This window comes from Emys orbicularis, chromosome 3, assembly GCF_028017835.1.
Source record: "Emys orbicularis isolate rEmyOrb1 chromosome 3, rEmyOrb1.hap1, whole genome shotgun sequence".
Classification (NCBI taxonomy): Eukaryota; Metazoa; Chordata; order Testudines; family Emydidae; genus Emys; species Emys orbicularis.
This window is the reverse complement of record NC_088685.1, coordinates 105,895,405-105,914,734: the sequence shown is the minus strand read 5'-3', so window position 1 is coordinate 105,914,734 and position 19,330 is coordinate 105,895,405. Positions and strand designations below refer to the sequence as shown.

General features: G+C 41.5%; 1 protein-coding gene across 1 annotated transcript in view; it reads left to right on the top strand.

The window, feature by feature from the left end:
* The window catches only part of AHI1 (Abelson helper integration site 1), a 181,197-nt gene extending 163,842 nt beyond the window's left edge, over positions 1 to 17,355 (top strand). The window contains exons 24-25 of the mRNA XM_065401145.1: positions 9,924 to 10,003; positions 17,142 to 17,355. Coding sequence (XP_065257217.1) covers positions 9,924 to 10,003; positions 17,142 to 17,355 — 294 coding nt within the window. The remainder of the gene's footprint in view (positions 1 to 9,923; positions 10,004 to 17,141) is intronic.
* Positions 17,356 to 19,330: the final 1,975 nt, after the last annotated feature.

Genomic DNA, 19,330 nt, shown 5'->3' with positions numbered 1-19,330 from the left:
CATCCTTTCTATACACTGCTGACCAAAACTGGACACATTAATTCATCTGAAGTCTAACCAGCACTGAGTAGAGTGGTATTATCACTTCCCGTGACTTGCATGCTAGCCCTCTGTTAATGCACCATAAAATTGCATTTGCTTTTTTTGCAACAGCATCACATTGCTGACTCATGTTGAGGTTGTGATCCACCACAATTCCCAGATCGTTCTCAGCAATGCTGCTGCCAAGCCAGTTAGCCCGCATTCTGTATTTGTGCATTTGGTTTTTCTCCCCTAAGTGTAGCACCCTACATTTGTGTTTGTTGAATTTCATTTTGCTGTCTATAGCCCAGTTCTCCAACTTATCAAGATCCCTCTGAATTTTAGCTCTCTCCTCGAAAGTGTTGACAACTCTCCTAGCTTTGTGTTATCTGCAAATTTGATCAGTAGGGATCTGGCCTGCATTCCATGTTCCTAGATGATTGGGGGAGAGAAACAGTGATTTAGATTTGGCGGTCGGGCAGTGGACTGGGAGCAGGAGGATCGACTGGGACTGGCTGGGCAAAGAGACTGTGAGCCAAGGGGGGAGCAGCTGGGACTGGAAGCTGTGTTGGGGGAGACTGGGAGCTAGTGAAGGAAATGGGGGTAGGACCAAGAGCTATTTGGCTTTTGGCGGGGATAGGAGGAACACTCATGCCAGATGAGGAGATCAGAGTTGGATCTGGGGAGAGGTGAAGACTGGGAAGGCCTGGAGAAGAAGACTTGGACTAGGAACCAGTTGTGGAAGGGAGGTGGTGGCAGGGGAAGGAGAATCTGACAAGGAGCTGTAGTATGGGGGCAGAACTGTCGCAGACTGGGCAACGAGACTGAGACATGGAGTCAGGGCAGGGGAAAGTCTGAGATTAGATGAGCCCAGGGAGGAAGACTGGGCGTGGAAGCCAATAGGGGGAGAGGAGCCACAGATTGGATGAGGAGCCAAGAAGGGGGGAAATGGGGCTGCTGGGCAAGGAGACTTGCACTGGGGTGGGATGAGAGACCTGAGGAGTGGAGAGTGGGACAAGGTGCCAGGTATGGAGAAGAGAGAGAGACTGGGACAAGGACAGGTTGGAGGGGACAGGACAGAAGAAATCAAGCTTTGGGGAAACAGGCAGAAGAATCTGTGCCCCCTAGAGGATGTTCCCCTACAGAGCCTGGAATGGAACCTAAGATCCCTGAGTCTGTCTTCCTCTGCTCTCAGCAACTATCTGTGAAACCCATTGGCAAAATGTGTGTCTTATCCTGCTCTAGTGCTGGTCTCCATAAAAGATGACACCGTAGTGCTGCTATCAGTTACACCCTTAGCTGAAGTGGCAGAAGCCTTTGCTCTGTATCTAAATGTCCCAAACCTGCTGATGAACTACAGGAGTGTTGTTATGATACCATATGATGGAATTTGTTTTTCAGTTTGTGTACGTACTCATATTGGTAGCCCATGCCATATTCCATGCCGCCACATCTTCACTGCTATTTTTTACCTGTGCACACCAGCACGGAACCTCATTAATTTATCATGAACAACAGGGAGACTGATTACAGATTACTCAGTTTTGAAAGCATTTTGTGGAGACAGTAATGAAGTCTTTAATTACATGAGGTTAGTTTGACCTCAGTTGTATGCAAGGTATTGGAACAAATTTTGAAAGAGAAAATAGTTAAGAACATACAGGTATGTGAGATAAAATACAAAATGGTTTTACAAAAGGTAGATCATGCCAGACCAGCTTGATCTCTTTCTTTGAGAAGATGGATTGATATATTTTTATTTTTTTTTAGACAAAAGAAATGCAGTAGATCTAATCTACCTGAATTTCAGTAAGGCATTTGATATAGTTCCACATGGGAAATTATTAGTTAAATTAGAGAAGATGGGGATTAATATATGAATCAAGAGGTGGGTAAGGAACTGGTTAAAGAGACTACAAGTCATACTGAAAGGTGAACTGTCAGACTAGAGGGAGGTTATTAGAAGAGCTCCTCAAGGATCAATCTTAGGACCAATCTTATTTAACATTTTCATTAATAATGTTGGCACAAAAAGTGGGAGTGTACTAATAAAATTTGCAGATGAGACAAAGCTGGAGGTATTGCCAATGTGGAGGAGGAGCGGAATATCACAAGCAGATTTGAATGACCTCAAAAACTGGAGTAATAGAAATAGGATGAAATTTAATAGTACAAAAGTGAAAGGTCATGCAATTAGGGACTAACAAGAATTTTTCTTATAAGCTGGGGGCGAATCATTTGGAAACAACAGAGGAGGAGAAAGACCTGGGTGTATTGGTTGATCACAGGATGACTATGAGCCACCAATGTGATGCAGCCATGAAAAAGGCTAATGCAATCGTAGGATGCATCAGGTGAGGTATTGCCAGTTAAGATAGGAAAGTGTTATTACCATTGTACAAGACACTGGTGAGACCTTCGTTATAATTACATTGCTCAGGGCTGTGAAAAATCCACACCCTTGAGCGACATAATTATGCCAACGTTAACCCCCTGTGTAGACAGCGCTAAGTCGGTGGGAGAGCTTCTCCAGCTGACATAGCTACCGCCTCCTGTGAAGGTGGAGTTATTAAGCTGACAAGGGAGCTCTCTCCCGTCGGCTTAGACTGTCTTCACCAGATGTACTACAGCACCGCAGCTGCACTGATGTAAATTTGTAGTGTAAACCTGCCCTAAGACAGGCCAATTCAAACTGAAACATGTGCAGAGAAGGGCTACTAGGATGGTCAGAGGAATGGAAAACCTACCTTAGGGGACTTAAGGAGGTTGACTTGCTTAGCTTTACAAAACGAAGGCTAAGGAGAGATATGATTGCTTTCAATAAATACATCAGAGGGATAAATACCAGGGAAGGAGAGGAGTTATTTAAGTTAAGCACCAATATCGGCTCAATAACAAATGGATATAAACTGACCATCAACAAAGTTAGGCCTGAAATTAGATGGAGGTTTCTAACCATCAGAGGAGGGAAGTTCTGGACCAGCCTTCCATGAGGAGCAGTGAGGGCAAAAAACCTAACTGGTTTCAAGACTGAGCTTGATAAATTTATGGAAGGGATCATATGATGACACTGCCTACAATGGCTGGTGGCTGATCTGCTACTGCTAGTAACAAATATCCCCAACAGCTAAATATGGGACAGTAGATGGCGATGACTCTGAGTAACGACAGACAATTCTTTCCCAGGTGTCTGGCTAGTAGGTCTTGCCTACATGCCCAAGGTCCAACTGATCACCATATTTGGGGTTGGGAAGGAATTTTTCCCTCTGGTCAGATTGGCAGTGGCCCTGGTTTTTTTTGTTTGTTTGTTTTTTGTTGGTTTTTTTTCTCCTTCTGCAGCATGGGACATGGGTCACTTTCAGGTTTAAACTAGAGTAAATGGTGGATTCTTTGTAACTTGAAGTCTTTAAATCATGATTTGAGGACATCAGTAACTCAGCCAGAGGTTATGGATCTATTACAGGAGTGAGTGGGTGAGGTTCTGTGTCCTGCACTGTGCGGGAGGTCAGACTAATCATAGGTAATCACAAAAGTCCCTTCTGGCCTTACAGTTTATTAGTCTATACTATTTTTTCCACGTGACTCCAGCCATATTTACTGCACAGGATGGATGTGCCCTGGAGATGGATGTTGTCTGTGGGCCCTGTATTCATTTATTTCAGAAGTTGGAAGATGTATAACAAATGGGGCAGAGTATTGCAGGAAGAAGAAAGATGGTCTCATGCTTAAGGCAGTTGAATGCTGCCCTGGGAGAACTGGATTCTATCCCTGCCTCTGCCAGAGTCCCTTTGCGATGCTAAGCAAGACACTTAAACCAAACTTTCCAACTGGTGGTCACTCAATGTATGTTCCTCATTTTCTGGGTGCCTGACCTGAGGCTCGAGGGTCTGATTTGCAGAAATGCTGAGCACTCACAACTGCAACTGAAGTCAATGGGAGCTGTGCTTGAATATATAAAGTGCCATATAACAGTAAGGTCTCTGAAAAATTAGGTCATAGACATTTCAAATTGGGCACCCAAAATTAGTGGATACTTTTGATACTTTAATCTCCCTGTGCCCCAGCGCCCATCTGTAAAATGGGGACACCACCATCTCACCTCAAGGGGTTTGGTGAAGATGAATAAATTAGTGTTTATGAAGCACTTGGATCCTATAGTGATGACAACCATAGAAAAGCCAATGAGGAAATTAATCGTTCTGACTTCATAGCAGGCTTTGAATAATATGCAGTAAATAAGGCCCAAGGCCACATACTGAACAATGAGGATAAAACAAAATGTTGAATAGCTGCTTATTAAGTGAGCACTGCCCAGCCTGTGCACTGAATGAGGCAGGAGTCCTGTTGGAAAAAATGGTACGTGAGCATGTAATGAATCTACCTGAATGCATTTGCACAAGGGGGTGGAATTAAGGCTTCATTCTAGCATTTCCTAACCCTTGAGTACTTGACTTTACAACTTTAATACTGTCGGAGAAAAACTGAGTTCTCACTCTTTTGTTTGGGTGCAGCAAGTCAGAAGCTTTATTCACTCTCACAGTGTGCAGAGGGAGAGAGCCAAGCAGGTCTCTCTCTGGTACCTAATTACAACAAGCATTTATACCTTTCATTACAAAAATAATGAGGGACAGCTGTATCTTGTTATACATATGTCATCTTGGTATTTTACTTTTTTAATTGTTTTGACTCCTACCGACAGGCAATATTTTCTATACCTTATCTACACAAGGTCTTCTACACCTTATCTATACAAGGTCACAGGTCACAATAACTCCTCACACAGTACTTTCTCACCCGCCTCTCACAATCCTCGCTTCTACAAATCTCGCGTTATCAGGCCTACAGTTAGCCTGACTCTTGCTAACAAACTGTCATGCATTGCAGTTCTTTTCTGACAGTTCCTTTTTCTGCTTCCACAATACCGTTCACTATTATTTCTGGAAGAAAACTTAAAGGTATCTTATTGGAATTGTCTGTGATAAGGAATAGGCTTTAATTGATTATTGATGCTTTCCGCCTTGTTTCTGTAAGGAGAATAAAAAACAGCTTATTCCTTAGACAAGTTTTCATTATGTGCTTCCTCTGCATGGCCAATAACTTCCTTTCTAAAATAGGAACTGCTCTAGTGTTACACTCCATTTAGAATTTCTGTGATTCTGTAAACACTAAACAAATTCAGGATCACTCCACTGGCAAGTGGGAGTATCTGAGTGTATTTGCATATCCCATTATAATCTTTACTATCACGGGATTTATCTGTTTTCTTTGTATCATCAGCTAGTCCTCACCAGCACAGAACCCTTTTAATTCCCCAGGAACAACAGGAAGACCACTCGCTTCCAGATTACTCCATTTTTAAGTTTAACAAAAATGTGATTTTTAAAAATATGAAGAATACTGTATCAGACAGAAGAATGATAGAACGTCACTGATCAACACTCGGGGGAAAGACCCACTGTAGATCGGTGAAGTTTTATACTAGAGAGTTTTGAGTTTGGGGAAGAGACATCAGCATTGAGGGCTAATTAGAATTAATATATATTTATAATGTATTTCAGGGAGCGACCAGAGGTGATGGGGGTCTTGCCCCATGTCTCATGGAGAACTAGATGTTACCCACACCAGTCGTGACTCTGGCAGAATCTCACTTGGCTGTTTCATTCTGAAAAACTCAACATTCAGTTTTTGGACTAGGTTCACATTTTGCTGCAGTGCAGTTTAGTCAAGGTCTCCTGTCTTGTAAAGCGAGATGTTTGATTGCAGTATTAACAGAGTTAGGAGAGAGATTCCGGTATTAAAGATTGTTGTCTTCTTTTCCTTTTTTGAAAATATGGAAGATGAAAAGCCTTAACTACTTTCATGTGGGAAACTCCAAGAGAATGACCTGGCCCAGTTCTGACTATAAGAAAAGGGAGTGTAAAAAGGAAAAAATAAAAATCAGGAAGGTGTGAACATTGAAAAATGTAGTAATCACTCATGGTTGCACTCCATTGTATATCGTTATCAGACAGTGACAGTATGTTTCCTTCTTTTGTGTACAGTCCCAAATTTTATATTATGTTAATGTAGATTTATGTGTGAATTTAACACAGAGAGGTTTTTTTCTGTCATAAGCAGTACTCTTACACATTCATACACTGGCTGGGTATGGTATTTTCTAACGCTGTGATCCTGTCTCCACTGGCCAAGGAAACTGTTAGAACCTCTTCACAGGTCATGTGTGATGATGGCTCATGTCTGAACATGGCTTTTGTTAACAGCGTGCATACATTAATTCCTTGGCCATTAGAGGCTTGATACTGCTCCCATTTAAGTCGGTAGTAAAAGTCTCATTGACATGGAGGGAGCAGAATCAAGCCGTAGAAGTAGGAGCTTACACGTCTGTTTACTTTGTTTACTTTGCTTTAATTAATGTTATAGGAAGCATGATCTAGTAGTTTGATTAAAGTCCAGGACTGGGACCCAGGAGATCTGCCACAGACTTACCGTGAGGCCAGTCATTTAACATCCATGCCTCAGTTTCCCCAGCTTCGGAATATGGATGATAATACTTGCACTGGGGAGTTGTGAGGCTTAATTCATTAATGTTTGTGTAGGACTTTAAGATCATTGATGGAAAGCTTTATTATCCCTGCTGATAAAACTTGTGGATGACACACAGACTGGCAGAGTGGTAAATAATGGTGAGGACAGCACAGTCATGGAGTTATCTGGATCACTTGGTAAACTCGACCCAGTCAAACAAACTGTATTTTAATGCAGCCAAATGCAGTTATACATCTAGGAACAAGGAATGCAGGCCAGATCTATAGAGTGGGGAACTGTATCTTGGAAAACAGTGACCCTGAACAGGATCTAGGAGTCATAAAAGACAAACAACTCGACATGAGTTTCCAGTGTGATGCTGTGGCAAAAAGGGCTAGTGTGATCCTTGAATGTATAAGCAAGAGAGTAGGAGTAGGGAGGTGATTTTAACCCTGTATATGGCACTAATGAGACTGATACTAGACTATTGTATCCAGCTCTCGTATCCACATTTTTAAAGGATTTTGAAAAATTGGCAAGGGTGCAGAAAAAAGACACAAAGATGATTCAAGGGCTGGAGAAAATGCCCCACAGTGAGAGACTTAAAGGAGCTCAATCTGCTTAGCTTATCAGAAAGAAGATTGAGAAGTTACTTGGCTACATTGAATAAGTACCTATAGGGGGAGAAAATATTAACTACAAAAGGACTCTTCAGTCTAGTAGAGAAAGGCATAACAAGAGCCAATGGTGAGCAGAAGCCAGACAAATTCAAATGAGAAATAAGGTACAGATTTTTAGTACTGAGAGTGATTAACCATTGGAACAAATTACCAAGGGAAGGTGGATTCTCCATTTCTTAATGTCTTCAAATCAAGACTGAATCCCTTTTCTAGAGGATATGCTTTAGCCGAACATTAGTAATTGGGCTCACTACAGGGTGACATTTAAGGGCCTGTGATATACAATAGGTCAGACTTGGTGATATAATGTTCTCCTCTTGTCTTAAATGCTATGAAATTATTGAAGAGTAAAGCGTTATTATTATTATTTCATTTTATAATAGTGAAGCTAGCCTAAGTTGTACTTTATAAGAAGATCATATTGCCTTGAAGGCAATATTTGTTTTCTCTTATTTGTTTAAATTAGAGATGGCATGGCCATGATATACCTATTAGCCCATATAAACGTTAATCACCAAGTGGCAGGCTATCAGAAGTTGTCGTTTCTTTCTTGACATCTCTCCCAGAAGGTGCTTGCTGACTTTGAGAGTGCTGTTTCCAATAGTTACATCACTGTGTCAGCCACTCAGGAGGATCTGAAGGGCATTTTCCCTCTCAATACTATTGGTGTTTCTAGAGAGAGGATTTCAAAGAGAGTAATGTCAGAGAAAATGGCACCTGGCTATTTCCTGGAGAGATGAGGGTTGAGAGTGAAATGTGTGATTTACGAGCAGATAAGAGTTGCTGGGTAGGTCCATCTCTAGTGTAAATCACGGGGTGTGGTGGGGTGAATTTAAGAACTAGAGTTGTTTGAAATGCCCCAATAAAACCCAATGGAATGGGTTTTACTTAGTTTCATTTTGAACTCAAAACGTAACTTAGTTCTGTTAAAAAATCATAAGCTTGGTCCAGGTTTTATTGGATGAGTTCACTTTAAGTCCACGCTTCTCATAATCTACCTGGAAAAACTTCTTAGCTTTAGAAAATATCATGTTTTCAACTTAACCCCTCACCCTCCTTCAGGCTCCAGTGTTTGAAAATCTCCATGGAGAGCACTATCCAATTTTCAGAGATTCTCCTGTTGTCTTTCTGCAGACCCATCTCATCCCAGAAAGATTTTTCTAGGGTGCAGAGCCCTGTCAACCTGCAGCAGAGAGACCAGAAAGCTTCCTGTTGCCACCATTGTGGTGTTACGCGTGGAATAAGAGATGCCCCAAACTCCTTTGCATGGTTTTTTTAGCTAACCATGTAAGGCACTGTGGAGCTTCTTAGGCCTAAATGTGTCTAACTGCAAACAGAGGTGCAATTGCAGCTGCGGTAAACATACCCACACTAGCTTCACTGTGTACAACCCCGCCTGGAACCCTGGGTATGTACTCACGTTGCTAGCCTGTGCCAGGGTTCATGCCAGTGCATCGTCACTGCTAGATTCAAGCTAGTGAGGGTATTCCTACTCAAGCTGCAGTCACACCTCTGATTGTCATGTGGAATTACCCTACGTGTACATCTATACTGCAGCTGAAAGTGGTAATTCAGAGCTCAGTGGATGTACATGTCCTAGCTCTGTTGGAGCTAGCATGCTAAAAATAGCAATGTGGCTGCAGTGGCTCGAACTAGCTGCTCAAGTACCATCTGAAATCCTCGGTACATACTCAGGTGGCTAGCCTAAGCTGCTGCCCATGCTACCATGACCATGCTGCTGTTTTTCGCACACGAGCTTGATCAGAACTAGCGTGTGTACATCTGCCTGAGCTGTGGTATAGGCTTAGCCTAAAGGTCAGTACTTCAGTTGTGGGAGTAAGTGCTGCATGGTGAGATGTATGTGTTGCATACCAGGACAGCTTTTCTGAGTAAGATTTGGGGAGAGAGAGTGAAACAGCAGGCTTTCCGGTTGTGCCCTCTTCTCTCCTTCATGAAAATTCAACAGTAAAGAATGGCCGCTAGAGGCCTGTGAAGACTCCAGGAGGAAGAGCAGGCAGTAGAGTCCTCTGCCGTGGAAGATTTCAGACCTTGGGTGGAGGAAGTTGCAAGCCACATTGAGCCTAAGAGGAGTTCTTGTGGTAAAGGAGTGTCCCAGTCCTATTAGAGTAGAGGAGGTTTATGGATGTGAAGTGCAAACTGAGCTGACACTCACTGGTTTCATAGAAAACTAGAGAATTTTGCATGAATTCACTTTGAGTTTTGAGTCTGTCCGAACCCTAACCTCTAGACAAACCTGAAGAGATTTGAACCACTTTGAACAAAATCTGCAAGGCTAGGTTAACAAAACCCCTATGAAGTGAAGCAGGCAGCTTTTTCACTAGTTAAGGGTGTGATGGGATGACTCCTCAGTATTCTTTAGTTACTAATTCAATATCTGAAATAAATTTAATCCCTTACAGACTATGTGCATTTTAAGATTCATTCAAGCAAAGAATCATAACCCGTTGTTTTTGCCACACACCTGAAAACTGTCTTTGTTTGCAAGGAGTTGTTAAAGCAGGGGGCTGTTTCCTTGTTTTTAACCACATAGGAGTGAACACTTCATGGCTGATAGACATTCTTTTTTCAGACTGGGTATATTCTCTCCTTATTCAGGAAGCTGGTGGCTTTTCAATGTACATGTGTTAGCCCCATTGTCTTTCTTCTTTCTACCTTCCTGCTTGTTTTCTTTTGCAGATGTCAGCAGTCATCACCAAGTCAGGGGACCTGAAATTTATCTCAGAGCATGACACAAATATAGACTCACCTGTGACACAGTAAGCAACAAATCATTCAAAGCAATTTGCAGTGTTACTTCTACAACTGCTCTTAGGAAACTGAGATATTGTCTGGGGGGAGGGCGAGGGGGAGGTTGTTTTGTTCTTTTAAGCGAGACAGCAAAAAAAGAAGTTAAATTTAGGATAATTGGTCTAGAGAAGTGTTTAAGAAAAATAAAGTGAAAAGGAAATAATGGTTTGTTGTACTTTTTTGCATAAGTATGTTACAGAGATACTGTAAGGAATATAGTGTAAGGGAATTGAGCTGTAATCCAGAGGTGCAGGATTGCCATGAAACATCCCTCAGCTCTTTTGATTAACCCATATTGTTATGAGCTGCCAACTACTTTTTGCACCTTCTAAGAATTAATTAATGTAAATTGAATGAGTTTGTCACATGTAAGGAAGACAAGCCAGCCAGCATCTTTCATTATTACATTTGTATTTTAAGTGTGTGTGTGTGTGTGTGTCTGTGTACACATATATATGTAGCTATACAATGTGTGAAACTTTGAAATAAATAAGATCTAAACATTTTGCACAAGATCTTCCATATGGATGCTTAAATACTTGTTTTTCCATGTCATCTTCATGTTATCCTAACCATTATTTGAAGTATTTGCATTCATTTATTTTTGAAGAATACCTAGAAAATACTTACCTTCCTTGTCATTAAAGAGCTGATCATATAATAACCTATCCTTGAGTGTTAGAGATGGTTTTATATCTCTAATTTTAACCATGTCTCAAAACCCTCATTGCTAGGGTTCTATCTTTGTGTCTAGATTCAGAAATAAATGGTGAAGGGAAAGTTTGCTTAACGCTCATGTGCCATAAGAAAGGGGGCTGTAAAACTGCACCGTGACACAATATGAGGTTGCATTTTGAGCATAATTGTATTAACAGGATTGTGTTCAAGAAGAAAATGCATGGTTTAGTAGGAGTACACACAAACTTGATACAATTTTTTAAAAACAGGACTCGGACCACAGTATGACAGGACTGCATAGTTAAAACTTCAGTAAAGGTGATTTTTTTTTTTTTTTTAGCGTCTTCAAAGTAGTGTAGGAGCAGGGATTTATAAAATATAGAATTCACAAAGAATATGATCTAATTCAGGGTTTGGGGGGCATTACTAGGTATAAAATGTTCATTTAAATGAGAAATAAACACGTCATGAGAGTAGGTCACATTAGCAATCTGGTTCAGATGCTGAATCATATGAGGGAAATAAAGAGCCTAAGAAACCTTTTAACTGCAATTCAGAAAGATGTTGGATGCCTGAGTCATTGGAATTTAAATTCTAGCAGTCCCTCTTCCTGCGCAGCAGGGAGTAGGAGTGTCACAGAGATGCCACTCCAAACATGAGAGGGACTGAAGGACATGCTACTCAAGAGGGGGGAAAGACAATAACAGAAAATGTGGAAATGGCAAAGGTGCTTAATGACTTCTTTGTTTCTGTTTTCACCAAGAATGTTGGTGGTGATTGGATGTCTAACATAGTGAACGCCAGTGAAAATGAGGTAGAATCAGAATCTCAAACAGGGAAAGAACAAGTCAAAAATTACTTAGACAAGTTAGATGTCTTCAAATCACCAGAGCCTGATGAAATGCATCCTAGAATACTCAAGGAACTGACTGAGGAGCTATCTGAGCCATTAGCAATTATCTTTGAAAAGGCATGGAAGACGGGAGACATTCCAGAAGACTGGAAAAGGGCAAATATAGTGCCCATCTATAAAAAGGGAAATAAGGACAACCTGGGGAAATACAGACCAGTCAGCTTAACTTCTGTACCCGGAAAGATAATGGAGCAAATAATTAAAAAATCAATTTGCAAACACCTAGAAGATAAAAAGGTGATAAATAACAGTCAGCATGGATTTGTCAAGAACAAGTTGTGTCAAATCAACCTGATAGCTTTCTTTGACAGAGTAACAAGCCTTGTGGATAGCGGGTATATCTTGACTTTAGTAAGGCTTTTGATACTGTCTTGCATGACCTCATAAACAAACTAGGGAAATACAACCTAGATGGCGCTACTATAAGGTGGTTTCATAACTGGTTGGAAAATCGTTCCCAGAATTACCACTTTCAGCTGCAGTATAGATGTACATTTAGGGTAATTCCACATGACAATCAGAGGTGTGACTGCAGCTTGAGTAGTTATCAGTGGTTCACAGTCATGCTGGAAAGGCATAACAAGTGGGGTCCTGCAGGGATCGGTTCTAGGTCCGGTTCTGTTCAATATCTTCATCAATGATTTAGATAATGACATAGAGAGTACACTTATAAAGTTTGCCAATGATACCACGCTGGGAAGGGTTGCAAGTGCTTTGGAGGATGGGATTAAAATTCAAAATGATCTGGACAAACTGGAGAAATTGTCTGAAGTAAATAGGATGAAATTCAATAAGGATAAATGCAAAATACTCCACTTAGGAAGGAACAATCAATTGCGCACATACAAAATGGAAAATGACTGCCTAGGAAGGAGTACTGCAGAAAGGGATCTGGGGGTCATAGTGGATCACAAGCTAAATATGAGTCAACAGTGTAACGCTGTTCCAAAAAAAGCAAACATCATTCTGGGATGTATTAGCAGAAGTATTGTAAGCAAGACACGAGAAGTAATTCTTCCGCTCTACTCTGTGCTGATTGGGCCTCAACTGAAGTATTGTGTCCAGTTTTGGGCACCACATTTCAGGAAAGATGTGGACAAACTGGAGAAAGTCCAGAGAAGAGCAACAAAAATGCTTAAAGGTCTAGAAAACATGACCTGTGAGGGAAGATTGAAAAAATTGGGTTTGTTTAGTCTGGAGAAGAGAAGACTGAGAGGGGACATAACAGTTTTCAAGTACATAAAAGGTTGTTACAAGGAGGAGGGAGAAAACTTGTTATTCTTAACCTCTGAGGATAGGACAAGAAGTAATGGGCTTAAATTGCAGCAAGGGCGGTTTAGGTTGGACATTAGGAAAAATTTCCTAACTGTCAGTGTGGTTAAGCACTGGAATAAATTGCCTAGGGAGGTTGTGGAATCTCCATCATTGGGGATTTTTAAGAGGAGGTTGGACCAAACACCAGTCAGGGATGGTCTAGATAATACTTAGTCCTGCCTTGAGTGCAGGGGACTGGACTAGATGACCTTCCAAGGTCACTTCCAGTTCTATGATTCTATGTCATTACTGTCCTGTTTGGGCAGGCAGCAGTGCTGCAGAGAAGGTTAGTTCTCAGGCTTTGAGGATGCTGAGGCCATTTGAACCTGATAATAGGAGAGGGAGAGATACTCCAGCTCAAAGTCTGCTGCTGCACCTTGACAGGAAGGAACTAATTTAGAAGGGAAGGGGATTAAATCAAAAGATGGGCAGGCAAGTTTTGTACAATGCTCCTTTCTCAGGGACACATTAGGGTTTTTTAAACCTTTAGTTTTCTTCCTGATGTTTTGCCTTTTCTAACATCATGGGGAGAGCTGCTTTTGAGCCTAAAACAACATTCTTCTCGAGCTCCTGTGCCATCTTGAAAGAAACAGGAAAGCAGCCAGTTGTGCATGTAAATATAGCTGCAAAGAAAGAGATTGAGAAGTTATTCCACACAAAAATTCCCGTCGTAGACAAGAGTTCAGTCATAAGAGATAAAAACACAGGCAGGATTCAGGAGATTGATCTGTGGGTCAGAGTCCTTGAAAATACATTATCTGGACTGGATGCCAAGATTCATGATCTCTTAAGACAGCAGTGCCTACATTATTGAGACAGCACGGAAGGATAATGTCATTCATTCATTTCCCATTGTTCTTCGACTAGCCCCTGCATGTTCCCACTCATGGGATGTGCTGGAGTGCAGCTCCTGAGGTGGAACATTTCAGAACAGTTTCCTCCAGAGCGCTCTCATGCCCCCTCCTCCCTGCCTTCACTGTTCCTGAATATTCTGAGCGGGAGGCTATAAAAAGGAGTCATGGCATTCCAGCCACCTCAGTTCCTTCCAAACACAGCAGCAGAAAGACCAAGAACCTCTCCAGATTGATCCATCCTCTTTGAGGACTCAGTGCCCTAGATAGATTTTTTTAGTTAAGCTAAAATTTCTAATATTAATACTATTTGTTTTCTTTCTTAAAAGTATTTCTTGTTTTAGTTTTTATTCGTTCCAACACCTCAGTTCAGGTGTCTGTGGCAGATCTGAAGAGGAAGAGACCAGGATTTAAGAGTTGTGCCTCTTGTTGTGCTGTATTCCCACTTTGAATGCCCATACCAGGTGTCTGGCTTGCTTGGGGGAAGGAATGCTCTCCTGCATGGTACACAGTCTGCAGCACCTTCATCCCAAGAGCTCACAAAGAGTGTCAGAGCCAGCACCAAGCCTTAGTACTTCTGGAGGCGCTAGCAGCCAAACCCTACCCACCTCTGTGAGTGCAGAGAGGCCCATGTCAGCTCCTACCCCTTCAGGCAATAAAAAGCTCAAGATGCTGCTGAAGGTACTGTCAAAGGATCCTAAGCCATCAGATCCCAGTTCAAGACACAAATGGAACCCCATATGTGTTAGCAGAGTCAGTCCTAGTGGGAGCACCCCTTCACATCCAGTACCTCTGTTCCAGATAAGATTACGGTGCGAGATATGGCACCTGTTAGGAGGGCGGAGCACCATTCCCAATCCCTCTTGGATCCTTAGGTCAGTTATGAAAACACCCTGGGCCAAAGGTTAAGGTCATGGCACAGTGCAAATGCCTATAGAAGTGTCATGCCCCTAATGCAACAACCATATCAGTTCTGGATCTTGGTTCTGACTCCTTGGTGCCATCAACAGAGATCAGATCCTCAATCTAACATTGAATTAGATTGTGACAGATAGGTTAAATTACCATTTCTGTTCACAAGAAAGCGTATCAGGGCAAATGCTACATAGATGCTCTACACAGTTCATGTATATATAGACCATGCTCTTACCCCAGTAGGTACTATGATAGGGAACCTGAAGCAAAATATTGGCAGGACTGACAATTCCCTCCTTGTGTCAGATGAACTTACTGGTCCTCACCTAGGTGTTATGGGGATAGTGAACACACTTGTCCTTACAGGATCAGTCCCCTCCTAGAGGTCAGGGGAAGCTTCATACATTGAATCTGCTGCTCCCATATCAATCTGCATCACTGGGCTATCAGGACCACTTCCCATCAGTAGTCCCAGAAACCCTTTCAGAGGAAGAACCAATGGGACCCATGGAATTCCAGGACACACATCTAGAGCCTGCTGATGAGACCTTTCCTGATGATAACGTAGAAGTTGCTTCAGCATCTTCCCCATCAGAGGATGTCATTCAGTTTCATGAACTGTTGGTCACAATGGCTTCAACTTCACCTCTCAATTGCAGGAGTGTGAAGATATGCTACATGAAATGCTATATACATTTACAAAACATTATGCAATAGACCTAGCCTCCCATTCAGATGCTCACTTTGGTACAATGGTGCTTCAGTCATTATTTAATTAGGACACCACGTCCCATCTTCCTCACATGTCAGAACTGCATATCAAATTATTCCATGAGTGGGGATGTACACAGGCCACTAGAAGAAGAGGAAAAAATGAAGGTCACTCACCTGGAACTGGAGATCTTAAAGATGGGCCCTGCACGTTCACAGTCCCTGCCTACCTTCCTATTTTCCCCAAAGTCCTAATGTAATCTTGGACCTGAGGAGGAGGTGGTGGAAAGAGTTGTGGTGGCCAGAGTGCCTTGCCCCTTTTTTTATAGCCTCCCGCCCAGAATGTTCAGGATCAGTGAGGGTGCTCCAGCAGGCACTGCTGTCGAACATTTCGTGCTCGGAGCCATAGGCACCAACTCTGTGGGTGCTCTGGGGCTCAAGCACCCACTGAAAAAAAAAAAAAGGGGGGGAGGACGTTCTCAGCACCCACAAGCCACCAGTAGGTGGCATGAGTATATACATGGCGCACAGTGAAGGCGGAAAGCACCCACTGGCAAAAACAAAAGTCAGCGCCTGTGCTCGGAGCTGCACTGCCAGCACATCCCAGGGGTGTGGATGTGCACAGTTCATCTCAAAAGAACTCTGTTTACAGGAGAATAACCTTCATTTCTTCAGCAAGACTACCATTTGAAGGGCTTGCATATGAAAGCTTATTGCACTAGAGCAGTATCTCCAACATCAACTATTGTTCTGCCTTGCAATTTCCAGGGCAGCTCCATGAAGCTCTTTATGTACTTTGGACTTCAGTCATCCATGCTTATTATTTATTCATGTGTACTGTGGTAGCACTTGGAGTCCTGGTCATGGACCCAGACCCCATAGTGCTGAGCACTATGCAAACACAGATCAAAGAGATGGTCCCTGACCCAAAGAGCTTACAGTCTAAACTAAGTAATTATTTAAGTAAGGTTACATCAACTTCTGCCCAGAACAGAGGGTCCATGACTTTGCCTTGATGAGGGTTGTAGCACTATAATGCACTCAAATTCCTGCTCTATTTGGGGGTCTGCAGATGGCCATCACAACCCATAATTGGGTGGCAGCAGTTGGGGAGGGTATATAAGGAAATTGACTTGATTCATGGTGTGTTTGGTGCTTATGTGACGTGCCCAGTCCATTAGTGGAAATGAAAGCAGCTTGCATTTCTGTAAATACATCCTAGTTCAGATACTTTAAATGATCAAATGAGTTACTCCACTTTGCATGATTTTCCTGGAGTGGGTGAATGAATAAATAAACCAGGAATCTCTCTTTGACTGGAATATTGTGGAAATCAAAGTTGGAGGATGAAAAATATTCTGTAATGGCTCTTTGGAGGAGGCCAGAGGGTTGGTAATTTGACATTTTTAAATAATTAAACTTATTGATTACTCAAGGCTCTAGTTAGTCTTAAAAATCATAGGCAGCTGTCATCAAACAGGACTGTTAGAACATATGTTGCAAAGCAAACCAGTGGATTTGGAATAGAGACCACCATACTTGGATCTAGTGCTTTTGTCTGTTTTGGTTCTGCAGTAGCACAGTAGTACTTTCAGCTGTTTCACCACTATACCCGGGGGGGAAGGCAGACAATTGTTTTAGCATGTCAGCTGGGGGTGGAAATAGCTCTAAACTTTAGCTAATTCTGTATGTTTCTTATCCTCCTTCTCTCCCCCTCCCCAATAGAGTTACAAAGAAGAAGAAAAGGATACTGAAGAATGAAACAATGGAAAATCCGCCAAATTTAATGGCTCTTGACACCCCTGTATCATCAATTACCACTAACAGTGTTGAAAACAAGCCTAGAACACATGGGTTAGAACTGAAGAAGAAGAAAAGAGCAGTGAAAAACTCAAGTGCAAGTGGAAAGACAAATGTTGCCTTTGAGCCCGACAGTTGAAGTGTAGTCATCATTTAACTCCAGATATAGGTGTTGCATTCAGAATATTATATACAAAAAAAATGGATTTGAATGGGATTTATGCTGAAATGATAATCTCACTTTCAGGATAAAAAAACATTGAAAACCAAAACATTAAACATAGACAAACACAAAATTCCCCCATACTCCTTTCAAGACATGCCATGTGGTATGGAACCTAATTCTGCAAGGAACCTGGCACCTCCAGCTCTTACTGAGGTTAACGAAACTTGAGTATCCAGCACTTCACAGGATTGGGCTCCTGGACAGTTCAAGCCTGAAGTTTGACTTTCATATTTCCCAAGAGCAGCATTTACAGATGCATTCTGAAATAATCTAAGTCCCGATTCTGCTACCTTTCTGACTAGAATTCTGACTAGAATTTTACTGTTGGAAAGATTCCCATTGACTTCAATGGGCGTTGGATCCAAGCCATTTTTGAGCATGGGCAAAGGTGGTAGAGTGAAGTCCAAAGTTGTTAGTACTCTGTGACCTAAAATGAAAGAAGCTTGACCAGGATAGAAGGTTTTGTGTTAGCAATTTTGATTTTCTTGCACGTAAAAAGACAGACCGTATTCTGTATTTAGCATGTGAGCACTCTGAAAGAATTTTACACAGGTCTACATGAAAACATACACTTTTTATGTTTTCCTGTTGTTGAGTATTCACTTTGGACTAGATTTTGCAATCCTTGTTTATATTGGTGAACACCTACTCATGCAAGTAAATTGACTTCAGTGGAACTACTTGTAGATAAAGCTCACCAACATGAGTATGGATTGGAAAATTCATGTTTTTGGTACATTGATTTTTAAAACGAAGGCTTTTTATAAATATATAAATGTGCACTAAAACTTTGTAAAACTCAGTTTTTGCTGCACTCAGAGCAGCATTGCCAAATATATTTTACTTTATTTTGAAGAAATGTTTCATATCAAAATGGGTAGTTTATTTTATGCTGTGTGTAGTATTTATTTCCTTTATATGTTTAGTTTATCTCTTTTTTAAATTAATAGCACTATGTTGTGAACCATTATTAATTATTTCAATAACTTCTTACAATACTATCATTTTACATTCGACATTAAATGAAATACTTTCCATCAGTTAATGCTGGTATTTTTTTCTGACTGATGGCGTCCAGTTTATTTTTACTCTGCTAGGAAAATCTTCCCCCTCCCCCTCTGAAGCAATAAATAACATAAAATTAGAAAACCCTTATTTAGTAGACAAGGCACTTGATTCCATTAAAAAAAGAAGTGAGAATAACCATGTTGGGCACTGATGTGTGAAATGCACCCAGATGCAAAGGACTAGTTGCCATATATTCTAGTATCATCCCTGCACATGTTTTGAAGGCATAAAAATATGTAAACATGTTTCTGTTGGGTAAAACTCCCCAGGAAAAAATCCTTTATTCAGGGGCATTGTTAAGGGCTCTGTTTGCCCAATGCGTGTGTGTGTATGCAAATCCCATATTCTCCTAAACTGGAGTTACATGTGTGCACTGGGGTGATAATGAACTCCTGTGTGTATGTTTCCCTAGCCATATATTATAAAAGCATATTATTCCTGTGTAGTGAAACTGCTTAATATTTGAGCCTGACTTCTTGTCTAGCTGCTGTTGAAATACAGCCCAGCTGCTACTTCAGTGAGGTGTGTGGGATTTAATGTTTATGAAAGGAAAACGTCAGCATCTTATTACTTTAAAATGTCATCGGTCACATTTAAAGATAAGGGCAAAGCATGACATCAGGCTACACGTCAGGGTGAGTGGAGCCATAGCCAAGAGCTGGGTGCTCCTTTGGAAAGCCTAGTAAAATGTTAATTTGGCATTGTGGATGCTGAAGATAAAAATAACACTTCAGATACACACCAGAGAGAAATGGTAGTTCTAATCAAAGGCACAGTGCCTCCTTTCATGCTTGCGAACTAGGGCTCCAATTATGTTCAC